The sequence below is a fragment of the Marmota monax genome, unplaced genomic scaffold (genome assembly GCF_021218885.2).
Source record: "Marmota monax isolate L192 unplaced genomic scaffold, Marmota_monax_Labrador192_F-V1.1 WCK01_AAM20220418_F8-fsc00090, whole genome shotgun sequence".
NCBI lineage: Eukaryota > Metazoa > Chordata > Mammalia > Rodentia > Sciuridae > Marmota > Marmota monax.
In genome coordinates, this window is record NW_026695219.1 from 637,043 (window position 1) to 652,039 (window position 14,997).

At 36.9% G+C, this 14,997-nt stretch overlaps 1 protein-coding gene across 4 annotated transcripts in view; it reads right to left on the bottom strand.

Annotated features, from left to right (window-relative positions):
* Nucleotides 1-146: 146 nt before the first annotated feature.
* The window catches only part of Prpf18 (pre-mRNA processing factor 18), a 56,354-nt gene continuing 41,503 nt past the window's right edge, over nt 147-14,997 (bottom strand). For all 4 annotated transcript variants that reach the window (XM_058575192.1, XM_058575193.1, XM_058575191.1 and 1 more), the window contains one exon: nt 147-8,123. In XM_058575192.1, the coding sequence (XP_058431175.1) occupies nt 8,043-8,123 (81 nt within the window). In that variant the 3' untranslated portion in view covers nt 147-8,042. The remainder of the gene's footprint in view (nt 8,124-14,997) is intronic.

Sequence of the window (14,997 nt, forward strand, 5' to 3'; positions counted from 1 at the left end):
TATAACCTGAACAGCAAAAGAAAAACAAAAACAGTCAAATCTTCAATGAAATAATCATCTTATAAAACTAAAATTTAGCAAACAGTGCCAAAATTCACCTGATTTGAAAATAGGAACTTCACAAAAGCTTTTATACAAACAATCACTGAATATGAAAAAGGTACTCAACTTTATTAATCATCAAGAAAATGCAAATTAAATCCACAATGTGATACCATTATAACCCACCAGAAGGGCTAAAAATGGAAATGACAGATGTATCAAGTGTGGCCAGATGGAGAATAACAAATTCTCAAATCCTGCTGATGGGAGTGTTAATTGGTTTAAGACCTTTAGAAAATTCTTTAACAATATCTTCTATAGCTGAATATATTCTACTGTATACCCCCAAAAGTTTCATACTTTAGTACATAATCTATAAATACTTATATTTGTAAAAAAAAAGTGTTTAAATGTTCATGCATAAAAGGAAACAACTCACATGTCCATCAACAGAACAGATAAATTGTGAGCTATCACAATGAGAATGAAAACCACAACTACACACAAGGATAAAGATCAAGAAACCCTGAACTGAACCAAAGAAATTAAACAACAACAACAAAAAAATCAAGTCTACAGTCTGATTCCATTTACAAACAAACTTTTTTTTTCATTAGTACATTATAGTTATACATAATACTGGGTTTTGTTTTGACATAATTATACCAGCATGGAATATCATTTGCTCCAATTCAGTCCTGTTCCCTTTCCTTCCTCCTGCCCATTCCCTTTATTCCCTTTCCTCCTCTGTACTGGTCTTCTGTTTGGAGGTTTTTTGTTTTGTGTTTAAGTAGTGCATTACAGATATACATGAAAGTGGAGTTCACTGTGATATATATATTCACATTTATACATAAGATAGTTTGGTCATTTTCATTCCACTATTTCTCCCTTTTCTAGTCCTTCTCTCCCCTCAATTCTCTTCCTCCACTCCACTGATCTCTCTTGTGTTTTCATGGGATTCTCCCTCCTTTTTTAAATTTATTTTGTTCCAACTCTTGCATAAAAGAGAAAACATTTGACTCTTGACTTTCTGGGTCTGGTTTATTTCACTATGTTCTCCAGTTCCACTCCAGACCAGCTAATGCCGTAATCTTCTTCTTCACGGCTGAGTAAAACTCTACTGTGTATACATACATTTTCTTTATCTATTCATCCACTGATGGCCATTTTGGCTGGTTCCATAACCTGGACATTGTGAACTGCACTGCTATGAGCAATGATGTACCTTTATCACTATAGTACACTGATTTTAGCTCCTCAGGATAAATGTCAAGGAGTGGGACAGCTGAGTCATATGGTGATTCCATTCCTAGTTTTTTGAGGACTCTCCGTGCTGCTTTCCAGAGTAGTTGCATTAATTTGCAGAGCCGCCAACAACGTATGAGTGTACCTTTTCCCCCACACCCTCACCGGCATTTACTATTATTCATATTCTCAATAATTGCCATTCTGACTGAAGCAGGATGAAATCTCAATGTAGTTTGGATTTTCATTTTTTGCTTGCTAGAAATGTTGAATGTTTTTCATGTACTTGTTGGTTGTTTGTATTTCTTCTTTTAAAAAGTGTCTGTTTATAGTTCTTTTGCCCATTTATTAATTTGTTTGAATTTTAGTCAACATGCAAATTTTTAAAACAGGCAAAACTTACCCAGTGAGTGGCTACTAATAGGAATTAGATTTCTTTGTGACAAATATGTTTTAAACTTAAGACTATGACCATAGTACTACAACTCTGTGAATATTACCAAAAAGTCACTGAATGCGTTAAGTGGGTAAAAATTATGGCATGTGAATTATATAGCAATAAAGATCTTTAAATTAAAATGTTAGAAATCAGGTCCATGGCTGACTGATTAGAAAGGGGCAGAAGAGATTTCTGGGGATTTGATAACATCTTTTCTCATTTGGGTACTGGTTACTTTGACAGTTTACTTTGGTACTCTTACATGTTATAATTGAATTAAAAATTTATATTAAGAAATGTAATCTAGTGCTACCTACGCCTTGGGATATTCATTCATTCATTCATTCATTCATTCATTTGACCCTGCATCTAACAGAAGAAAAAGTAGGCCCTAATCTCCATCATGTGCGATTAGACCCAACTTCCTATAGCACAAGAATTAAAATCAAGAATCAATAAATGGATGGATTCAAACTAAAAAGTTTCTTCTCAGCAAAAGAAACAATCTGTGAGGTGAATAGAGAGTCTACATCTTGGGAGCAAATTTTTACTCCTTACACATCAGATAGAGCACTAATCTCTAGGGTATATAAAGAACTCAAAAAGCTAAACACCAAAAAAACAAATAACCCAATCAATAAATGGCCAAGGACATGAACAGACACTTCTCAGAAGACAATATACAATCAATCAATAAATATATGAAAAAATGTTCATCATCACTAGCAATTAGAGAAATGCAAGTCAAAACTCTCACTCCAGTCAGAATGGCAGCTGTTATGCATACAAACAACAATAAGTGCTGGTGAGGATGTGGGAGAAAAGGTACACTCATACACTGCTGGTGGGACTGCAAATTGGTGCAGCCAATATGGAAAGCAGTATGGAGATTCCTTGGAAAACCGGGACTGGAACCACATTTGATTCAGTTATCCCTCTCCTCAGTCTATCTAAAGGACTTAAAAGAGCATAATTCAGAGGCACAGACACATCAATGTTTATAGCAGTACAATTTACAATAGCTAAACTGTGGAACAACCTAGATGCCCTTCAACAGATGAATGGATTAAAAAAATGTGGCATATATACACAATGGAATATTACTCAGCAATTAAAGAGAATGAAATCATGGCATTTGCAGGTAAATGGATAGAGTCGAAGAAGATAATGCTAAGTAAAGTGAGCTAATCCAAAAAAAACAAATGCCAAATGTTTTCTCTGATATAAGGAGGCTGATTCATAGTGGGGTAGGGAGAGGGAGCGTGGGAGGAATAGACAAATTCTAGATAGGACAGAGGGGTGGGAGAGGAAGGGAGGTGGCATGGGGTTAGAAATGATGGTGAAATGTGATGGACATCATACCCAAAGTACATGCAAGAAGACACGAATTGGTGTAAATATACTTTGTATACAGAGAGATGAAAAATTTGTGCTCTATATGTGTAATATGAATTGTAATGCATTCCACTGTCATATATAAATAAAAAATTAATTAAAAAAAGAAATGTAATCTAGTGCTACCTAGGTTTTGGGATTATTTTTATCTATTTATCTATCTATCTATCTATTTATTTAGAATCAAGGATTGAGACCGGGTGCTTATCCCCTGAGCCACATCCCCAGCCATTTTTATGTTTTATTTTGAAACAGTTTAACTAAATTGCTGAGGCTGGCTTTGAACTTGGGATTCTCAAGCCTCCTGAGCCACTGGGATTCCAGTGCCACCATGCTCAGCTTGGGAAATAATTTTAAAGGGATGAACAAACCACTTTCCTCTCAAAAGGAATCATGCTAGATTCCCTGTATCTATCTCCACCTCAGTCGTCTTACACTTTAACTGGCCACCACTTTATTTACATTTTGTTTAATCCTGCTTTACCCAACAGTGTACAGCTCACCTATGCTGTCTATCCCCCACAGATGGCTTATGAACTGCCTTTGTTATTCTATGGACAAGTCTTCTCAATTTAGACTTAAGAATTACTGCTTCAGAAGTTCTTAGTATTTAGAGTACTCAAGGTTTTATCATCTGCTAAATTTCACACTAGCCTTAAGAGCAAAGTGTTATTTCTATACTAAAAAGTTAAAAAAGAATCCTTTTATTTTTTAAAAAAGAGTCCTTTTTATTTTTACCTATATTCATCTAACAAGTAATTTCCTTCCTTAACTTTGCTGATACTTCCTCTTAATCAGTGGTTTTCAAACTGGTGGTCATGATGCATTAAAAGGTTGTAAACTGATTTAGAGGTTTACAAACAGCATTTTTTTTTTTTTAAGAAACAATGGAATAGAAAAGTACAAGAATGCCTCACACATGGTGGAAAGTGCTTTTGTCTGAGTTACGTATGTAGGTGTGTACAGGATACTATGCCTCCATCACTACTGACTGCTGGGAGCTATGGTCAAAAAAATCTCTAGAGCTACAACTCTAACTCCCCTGTGTCACAGGAGGACAGAAAGTTCAATCCAGGCTCAGACTGCAACATTCATGGCTCATAATGTTTCCTAAGTCTTAAAGGAAGCATAGTTTGAGGGCAAAGGGGATTTGATTTTGGCAGGGTGCAAAACTGGAGTTCAAAAAGGACAGGAGGGCAGACTGTGGGAATGACTCGACAATGACACAAGACGCTCGGTGAGCGAATCTGAGCTCACCAGAAGACTCAAAAAACTTCTGAGCTACTGTCCATGGTGAAGTTATATGTTAAGGTCAAATGCTGTGAGAAAAAGTTGACAAGTCTGACAATTATTTCAAAGTTAGTACTTAAGGATAGGCAAGAAACTAAACAAAAGGAAGTGGCCTAGTTATACACAGTTACCAATATCAGCAATGCAAGGATTAATTTAAGCATGTTGTATAAAGTACTCTGGTTTATAATGGGGAAAAATAAATAGTCAATGATTTCATAATAAATGACTTTGGCTGATGTAAAAAACATTTTTTTTTAAATGGGCATGGTTCCAAAATCTTGAGTGGGGCCAGCTCATACCACAGCTGCTGCTGCCAGACACAGTGCATCCCCTAGTTATTCCACATCACCAGAACTTATTTTTAAATTTCAAAGGATTTTAAGGTTACTGTTAACCATTAAAGTACTAGCATGTGGTTATAATTCAGCCAATGGAACTGCAGTCTATGATGAAAACCAGTTGCCATAACAGTGTTCCCATAGTGACTCCCTGGGGACCAGTGTTGGCTCTGGCTCACTGGACAGCTGGAAACTCTTATATCAATATGCTGTGAGAAAGTGTTTTTCGGCTCAAGACTCCCAATATGATACCATACCAGAAATTTCTATGGGATAAAGTTATGCTTTCTGGACTTCATGGGAGTATACTGGGGCAGGGAGGAAGCACAATCCATTAAGTTGTGCTCCTGGAGATATTCAGACAAAAGAAACTTAAACTCAACTCCTTCATTCAAACAGTCCCACTTAGCACTACTACTCTTCTGTGGTAAGGAGCACTAATGGGAACACTGTGTGGCCGGAAAAGAGCCAGTGACATGAATCGCCAAATTCAACCCTACCAAAGACCCTGAAACACTTTTTTTAAATCTTTTCCAAGCAGTTTCCTTTGTCTCCAACAACAACAAAAAAGACAGTTGAATTTCTAAGTTACTCACTGAGATCAAACCCCAGAGTGCTTCAGGTACTGGAGTACATCAGGAAATCAACAGAAGGATGAGCTTGACACCAGAGTCATACAGCTATCGATCTTATTTCCCAGTCCTCCAGGTTCTCCCTGAGCATTCAGGGCCCACAACAAAAAGTTCTGTTATTAGTGACAACTGCTTGCTTCACTCAGGTCTCTCAGGGCCTTTCCTTCCTTCCTACAAGATCCAGACTATCCTGTGTCTCTCCCTCTGTGTCAATTCTTTGGCCTGTTTTACTTTCCTAATTTCCCCCCAAGACTGAAATTATATCTATGAATTCCAGATTTCTGAAGTCTCTCTGTTCCAGTGCTGAAAAATACTGTTGTCTTCAGTGACAGTGACACTCCTAAGGAAACTCAATACAGATGGTCCCTGACTTATAATGGTTTGACTGAACAGTTTTTCAATTTTACCAGTTGTAAAAACAATAAGCATTCAGTAGAAACCATAATTTGAATCTGAATTTGGATCTTTTTCCAGGCCAACCATTTGCAGTAGGATCTTCTTTCTTGTTGCTGGGCAGTGACAGCACCCTGAAATGTCTTCCACCATATTCAAAATGGTTAAGTCACAACCTGTAGAATGTTACCTTTTTTTCCCAAACTCCCACACTGAAAAAGGAAAACAACATGAAATTAACTGACTACCAAGCTATTGCCTAACTGTGAATGAAGAAAAAATAATTTAAGCAGTATTCATTCAACAATATTTTTAAGTAAGTCCTTATTCAACAAGACCACATGTTGAAACCTTCTCATAGAAGTCTGTTTCTCACTTATGCTATTAAGTTCCCATATGATCTATCTAATTTAATCATAAGAAAAGGCTTCCAAAGGTAAGGGGCGGGGGCCAGTGGTGAACAGCCCTGACTCAGGACAGCAGACTTAACCACCACCAGGCAACTAACCAGCAGAAACAATCCTGTCTAGGCACAGCCATGGACCACAATGGGCCAAAAACAACTTTCAATCTTTCTCAAGAGCGGGCCAGAATAAGTGATATGAATCTAACATCAACCCAGTGGCCTCTAGAATTCATCCTCTGATTTTAAATTCAGAACTGGCTGAAAATCAGTCATGGAGCCCAGACACAGGAAAAAACTTAATGGCTCCATTATTACTGCTGCTATTGTTAACACTGACATTATTACTATGACATGAGTACACAGAGCCCCTAACCACACAGTTTGTGAAGGTACTCAAGCTGCCCTCTAATAACAACATAATAATAATAACAATAATAATGACACAACAGCTAATATTTACTGAGCTCTTATCCATTTGCCAGGCAGTATTCTAAGCATTTTATTTTGCTTTAACACAATAATAATGAAAATGAATTATGTACTATTATTACCATCACTGTAAGCTAAGGAAGCTGAGGCTTAGCAAGATTAAGTCACTTAACCAAAGTCATACTATTAGTAGGCAGAGCTGAGATTCTGGGAAGCTCTGACTTTGGGGACTCCCATTCTTACATTATCCAGTATCCATTTCACCCGTTATGTAACGTTCTATTTACTCACATTATTTCATTAACTTGGTACTCTAAACTCTAAAGCAGATGATCAGTTGCAATGATGAAAGTATAATACTGTGCAAGACCCAGAACAAGTCCTCACTTTGTAGAAGACCAAAGCTAAGGCAGTGAGTTCAGTTCTGGCACCTTCTTCCTGTTTGGCTGGGCACAGCTGGGAACACAGTCCAACTCTCGGCTGGCTTCGCTATCTGTTTCCCCTCACCCTGAACCTTGGCTCATGGGCAATGCCTTCTTAGAACTTAGGTCAGTAAGATCTATTACCAATGTTTTTTTAACTCATACTTCCTATTAATTCTAGCTGCACTGAGAAATGACAAAAGTGCACTCCTTAGAAAATAAAAGCAAGCTTTGAAACACAAGAAAAATAACACTTTAGTTAACAGAACATTTACATTCACATTCTATTGCAAGATGACAAAAGTTCAGAAACCTTTAACAGTTCATTGAATGGTCTAATATTTTTAATGAAATATATAAAATATTTTCTGTGACATACATAAAAGATAATGTGCAAATTATCATATTATACAGAAAGTTAAGTCCATCCTCAATTCTTTTTTTTAAATTATCTAACTACAATTTTCAGGTCTAGTGGGAAAAGGTAGTTTTTAAACCCCTTATGTCACTGCTGCCTATGCATTTAAATGATGGGGAAAACTTTATAGAATTCAATTTTTCAACTTTTTTTTTGGGGGGGGGTGGTGCTGGTAATTTAACCCAGCAGCACTTAAATACAGAGCCACGTCCCCAGCCCTTTTTATTTTTTATTTTGAGACAGGGTCTCACTAAGTTGCTTAGGGCCTCCCTAAGTTGCTGAGGCTACCTTTGAACTTGCAATCCTCCTGCCTCAGCCTCCCACAGCAGTGGGATTACTGGAGTGCACCACCATGCCCAGCTAATTTTTCACCTTTTAAAAATAAAAACAAGACAGAAAAATCAGTTTGCAGTCAGACATGATATGAAAGCCAACACAGTTCTTAAAACTGATCACGAATTGTATCAGGTAAACTCAGAGACCAGAAACTCCAGTTTTCTTCTTCCTTCAATCTTGCTGGTGATGCCAGGAGTCCATACCCTGCTTCCTTAAGTTTCTCACTGTTATTTACATATCGAACATAGGTCTCACAGTGCATTGTACTCCACACATTTTGATGGATCTGTAGGAAAGTGTTTCTGGCAAATAGTCATTAACCTCTTCAATCCCTAAGAACACAAAGGAAATAAACGTTGGTTATGATATTGTAGAACAAGTCCTAATTGCTGTCCTCTGGACTCACTCTAGTTTGTCAATGTCCCCACTAGAATGCAGCAGTCCCCAGCAACTCCACTTTGAAGTATAACTAATATTTATCTTGTGTACTCAGAGATACATACAAGACCGTTCATCACAGCACATCATCTTGACAAACAAGAAGCAAGCCAAATTTCCTTTCAAATAAGAATATATGAATAAGTTTTAATATACTCACAAATGGAATATTTTACAGCAGTAAAATGAATTAACTCTAGCTACTTGTAACAAGTCAGACTTTCTCAACCAGGTTCCAAAAGAAAATTAAGCTGCAATCAATCATTCAGTCTAAAGCAATCATTGAAGGTAATGAGATAACTTCTCTCCAACACATCTAATATTTAGTGTACTACTTATAGAACATCCTTGGAAAATTAAGAGTGTAGCCACTCAAATAATTTCCTTCTTCTGTGGTCTGAATGAGGACCTCTGGCTGGAAAAGACCAAGGTACGTGAATCTCAGAAAACAACAACAAATACAAAAGCAAGTGGCAGAAGGCTACATACAACATAATACCACTTTAACACAATTCAATTCAAATTTAATACAATTTAATTTAAAACAAGTAAAAAAAGGTATAGGTAGAAATATACATATAACATGGAAGAATTATCTTGAAAGCAAGAAAATAACAAAAAAATTCAAGACTACTACTTGGGCAGAGGAAGAAAATACAGATTCAATGGTCTTCAGAATATTCTAATTCTTAAACTGGGAATAAAATTTTTAAATTGTCACTTTATTATTTACTTTGTGATTTATACTTTACATGTATTCTTTCTTATACACCAAAATAATACATGATAAAATATTTTCAATATATCAGTAAAGTCTGAACACAATATCTCAAATGTGACCTGACCAATCCCGCAGAATTTAGTAAAAGCAGTCACTGCATGGCCTTTGTTCTGTCCCTTTGGCATCTGTTACCATGGCCTGGAGCTCTTTTTAGACAACTATAATAAACTCAGCTAATATCCATTGATCTCAAAAAATTCAAGTACTTTTCTTCTCTTTCACAGTTTGGTCAGTTCTTCTCCAGTGTGCAACTTTGTAATGATTTTTTTTTAACTGACACAAGAACAATCACTATTAAATGTCATTCTCAGACACTTGCCTAGCATGCCTAAGGCCCTGTGTTTGGTCCCTAGCACCACAAACAAACAAACAGTTATTCAGTCTCTCTGAACCCATCCTTTAGTCTGATCTTTAAAACCCCTTAGTTGACATTTAATTTTTAAGTGGTTTTATTTTGTTTTGTTTTTACAGCTTTCTTACCCACCACCAAGTAAACAATGTCTTCCAAGTAGTTATTCAAATTCTCAGTATCCTTTACAAACAAGTCAAGGACAAGGGCAAAAATCTGTAACATGCCACTTTAGATCTCTCTATAGAACACCCTTGATTGAGAAGAATTTGCAATCGGCAAGGAATCTATCTGTTACAGTCTGGACATGAGATGACCTCCAAAGGTTCATGTGTTGAAGGATCGGTCCCCAGCTGGTGGTGTTATAGGGAAGTGGTAGAAACTTTTCAAGGTAGGGCCTTAGCTAAGATGTCACTAAGGGTGTGCCTTTGAAGGGTATTAACCTTGTCCCCAGTGCATGCATGCATTGCAATGCGCTCTCCCCACTCACTCCCTTCAAGGAAGCCATGAGGTGAGCAGCCTCTGCCACATGCTCTCACTGCCTTACCTCACATCCAAAGCAATGGAGACAACCAATCTTGGTCTAAAACCTCTAAAGCCATGATCCAAAATAAATCTTTCCTCCTCTAAGTTGATTTTCTTAGGTACCCTGTCAGCGATGAAAGCCGATTAAACTATAATTTTACCTGTTTATAAGGAGAAACTCTCAAATGTCTTATTGAAATCTATTTATCTATAGTAATATTAGTTTTTGAAAAACAACAACAGGCCAGGCATGGTGGTGTACACACCTATAATCCTAGTGGCTTGGGAGGCTGAAGCAGGATTGTGAGTTCAAAGCCAGACTCAGAAAAGTGAGGTGCTAATAAGCAATTCAGTGAAACCCTGTCTCTAAATAAAATACAAAATCAGGCTGGGGATGTGGCTCAGTGGCTGAGTGCCCCGAGTTCAATCCCTGGTATCCTCCCAACCATCAAAAATTTAAAAAAAAAAAAAAAGAGAGAGAGAGAGAGAACAACACACCTTAATTTTAATGACACCTCCCCCAAGTAATTTTTTAGCACAAATTATTTTAATGTTTCTAGCCTTTTATTCACAAAAATTAATAACCATCCAGTTCCCATTACAATAAGAAAAACAATGAAGTCCTGCCCTGAGGCCAAATGCTCTGCTTAGGCCTAAAATAATATTAAATATTGAATATGAAAATATATGTGGCCCATTGCCTGATACTTAACTAGCAATTTCCCCAAATTCATTTTCTTCCCTCAAAATGTCCATTGAGGTTTTATCTGCTTTTTAAACAAAAACTAATAACAGGCCAGTCCCAGTGGTGCACACCTGTAATCCCAGCGGCTCAGGAGGCTGAGGCAGGAGGATAGCGAGTTCAAAGCCAGCCTCAAAAAAGCGAGGAGCTAAGCAACTCAGTGAGACCCTGTCTCTAAATAAAATACAAAATAGGGCTGGGGATGTGACTCAGTGGTGAAGTGCCCCTGAGTTCAATCCCTAGTACCAAAACAAACAAAAACTCTGTGACCCAGTGGGAGGAACAGAATGCATGGCTATAGTTATACAATGGAATAATAAAACACCTGAAATCTGGGAGAATGCCATAAAAATGACCTCAAAATCTATACTGATGTAATAGATGCCTAAAACACCATCAAGTATTTAGGACTTTCTCTGTAATTAAGTATTCAAGAAACTCTCAAACTCAGTGAATCACCAAAAATAAACAAACAAAAAACCCTTGAAAAATCTGATCAGTCTCTGAGTAAACAGAAAAGACAAATATAAATTACTTCTATGAACTGAGCTATAATCTAACGGATTCAACATCAGTGAAACATGATTTTAAAATAATTTACTTCAGAGTCCTTTGTGGATTCAAATAACATCCACATGATGCTATTAAAGAATTAAGGGTATAGAAAAAGGTTATCTTTTAGGTGATTTCAAAGAAGGACTTTTGCAGACAGTGCAAAGAAAAGACATGTAATTTACTTTGCTCCTCATTTTTTGTGCCCTGTGTTAATCAGGTATTTGCTTTAGGATAAAGACTCTTCCCTCTCATAGTCCAGCTCCTCCTATTGTGAATTCTACTCATGTGTACACAGAATTGTAATATATATCCATGGAAATATATGTAATATCACTAATTTGGCGCCTTTAATTTTTCTGAAGCAGTAAGTGAAAGAGAGGTAAAGCTAGGAAAGGGAACACCCTGATGAAATACAAAGAGCTTTCATCAGCAGCAAAACACAGCGTAGCGTAAACCATTACGATGAACAAGCAGAAGGCACAGTGATGGGCAGACTGCTGGAGGTAATTTTCCATGATGAGAACTGGAATCTTAAGTGCCTCCTCCTTATAAAAAACACTTGTGCTTATCTGCACTACATGGAATTTTAGTTGACAAAAGGCAGCAAAACTCAACAGTCATAGCCATAAATAGTTACCCAGAACACCATAATAAATTCTTGCAAAAATACTAATGGTACGTAGCACCAATTTTTAAAGGTGTAAAATCTCAGACAAACATATGGTTATTTTCCAAATGGAAACAAATCTTTTCAATTAGATCTCTCAGGATTTCTGTTTTAAGCTGCTTGTGGATGCTTAAGCAAGTTAAACTGTTTGGCTTACTTCAAAGAGCTTAAAAACTGGTGGTATTTTAATTGACTGTTTACTTTTATAAAAGCAATACATTTAATTAACAAATCTTTATCCAGTGCCTACTATGTGCCAGGCACTGTTCTAGGCTCTGGAAATACAGCAAGAAATAAACCAGGAAAAATCTCGACCCTCATTAATAAGAGAAGACAAACAAGAACCAAAATAAGATTTATAAAAAACAAAAAAAATGTTCAATGACGATAAATTTTCTAAGGAGAAAATAAAGGATGGGAGGAATGTATGGGTGACTGAAAGAACTTTGGTTTTGACTCTGTGAATGAGAGAACTGCTGTCAGACTCTGAATAAGACAGCTACATAATCTGACCATCTTAACTGAATCAATCTGGGCACTGTGCTGATGAGAGACTGAAGACAGGCAATGATAGAAGCTCAGGAACTAGAGAGGAGGCACTGCAAGATTCCAGCCACTGGTAGGCTGGACCTGGATTGGCAGCAATGGAAACAGTAAGAAGGGATTAGGTTACAGATCTACTCTGAATATCTAACAATCAAGATTTAAGGAAAGATAGGTAGTGGGCATTGACAGAGAAAAACCAAGGATAATTCCAGGGTATGTGTGTATGTTGCTTTAAAAACAACAACAAAAAAACCCTACAGTTTTAATATCAAATAATAGTAGTCAATTGTCTTTCTCCTTCCAGTCCCTAATTCCAGCTCCTCAGAGGCAGTCACTTCCATATCTTTTAACACTCTCTTCTGGTGTTTACTGCCATTTTCTAATTCTATACTGATAGCACTGAACTTTTCCAGTTCAAATATTACCCACTGTCTTTTGAATATGAAGTGGGAGGATTTAGTTGGCTCACACAATGCCCATTAGCTTTATATACATATGCACACAACTAAAGGCATGGTCTCTTCTCCCCAAACCACAATTCTGAATAAAATCAACATTCAGAACTGACTCATAAAGACTACACAAATATCCTTCAAATAGTGCATTATGAGGACCTCTCCTTGCATAGGTTTTACTTACACACACACACACACAATTTTTTTGGCCTTTCAAATCAGTTATCTAACAGGCTACTTTCAATATCAGCCAACATCACAAGTAATATAATCTTCCATTTCCCCCTTGAGTTCCTGTCTGCTTGCTCCAATCTGAACCTCCCTGCACTGCTACCATCCTGGAGCATCCATTTACTTTTGACCTTGGAATTCCTTTCACTTTGCCTGAGCTGGATCTTAATTCCTGGACCTTTCAATCAATTTCCCTCATTGTGGTGGAGGACATCTTCAAGGGAAGTAGCATACCATAAGGAAGTTTAGACTGTCTAAGTTTGATCCCCAATTCCACCACTTAACTATCTATGTGACCTTGAGAACTTGTTACTCTATGACTCAAGTTTCTCTACTTGTAAAACAGGAAAATAGTAGAACCCATTTTGCTGCCATAAAGTGTCAACTGATGGTTCAGAAGGAAAGAGAGCTCTGAGATGGAAAAGAGTGTGTTTTTAGGTGTGTACATAAGCACTATATAACTCTTAGGAGTGATGGTGATTCCAAAATGTGTACCCGAGGTCACATTTTGAGACTTTACCTGTCACAAATTGTCACTAGCCAAATTTATCCTTATTGATGGTTCAGACAGGAAGAGAGTTCTTAGAAATCATTTCTGTTGTTATTTTTGAAATTATTTCTCGATACTATCTTCTAGTCTGAGCACTGCTAATAAGAGGTATAATGGCATTTTAATTGCAGAGTCTTTATAAGTGACCTTTTCTCTAATTTAAAGGAAAATTTCATTTATTTGACCATCAGGCTTTTTATAGTGGAGGTGATCTGATCTTTTTGGTATTTCAAGCATGTGGTTGCTGCCAGTCTAAGAAAAAATACGGCACAGTTTAGATCAGCATTGTTCAAATGTAATTACACAACACACTAATCGTTCCACGATTTTAAAAGGTGGTGTTATGTGGAAGATAAATACTAGCAATCTTCTTCTCTAAAAAATATTGTTTTAAAACTCCAGAAAATATCAAATGGGTAGATGTTCTTATTAAACAAAGGCTCACCATTAGAAAATGGTTTACTACAGCCAAGAATCCCAGGCTGTAGCATGCAGTCACTTGACCTATAAATGTGAGATATATAATCTGAATACCCATGCCTGGTGAACACTTACTAATAACCATAATGTTGCATACATAATGTATAGACCAAGCTGTGATCACTTTTGGAGTATATAAATGTTTCTTTTATACTAATTTTGGCAAATCCATATTAAAAATTTGTAATGTTTCATGGACAAATAAAGTCAGCAAATATTAGTAGAGATGAAATATGCCAAAACTAGAGACATGGATTGAAATAACTGACATAAAATGTTAGAATACTGTCTCTACTAGGGAATGTACAAATTTAAGGTAACTGAAAACAACTTGCCAGAGAAAAATATTAGAGGTATTTTTTTCCTATAGGCAAAAATTTAATAAAATTATTTGGAATGAACATTATTCCTTAATATTCTAACCCCCAACACGAATCTGTATATAACACAGTGCACATTTATATATATATCAGAGAAGACACTGGCAGGAAACAAAGGGCACACTCAAACCGGTTAATCTGATGGCTATCGTTCCAAGGACTTTACAAAGGAGTGGGGAGAACTTAGGGTCAACAAGGGATAGTACAGAACTCCAGAGCTGGTCATCTTAAGAAGCTGTGGCCAGCCTGAATTTTAAAGGGGCAAGGGAGGTGAGTGATTATTAAAACCCAGACAGGGTCATCATACAAAGACAGTCCTAAGAGAAGTAATGGCCTTGGACAGAGGGCAATATAGACACCTCTACAGGCGACTCTACAGAGAAAAACCAAGGCAACAGATACCCCAAACTCATTCTCCCACTACAAGATAATCTTCCAGTCTCCTTTCACTGCTTGCTCCAATCAGAAGGCAGACAGCAAGAAGGGAGTGTGTCAATATTCATAAAG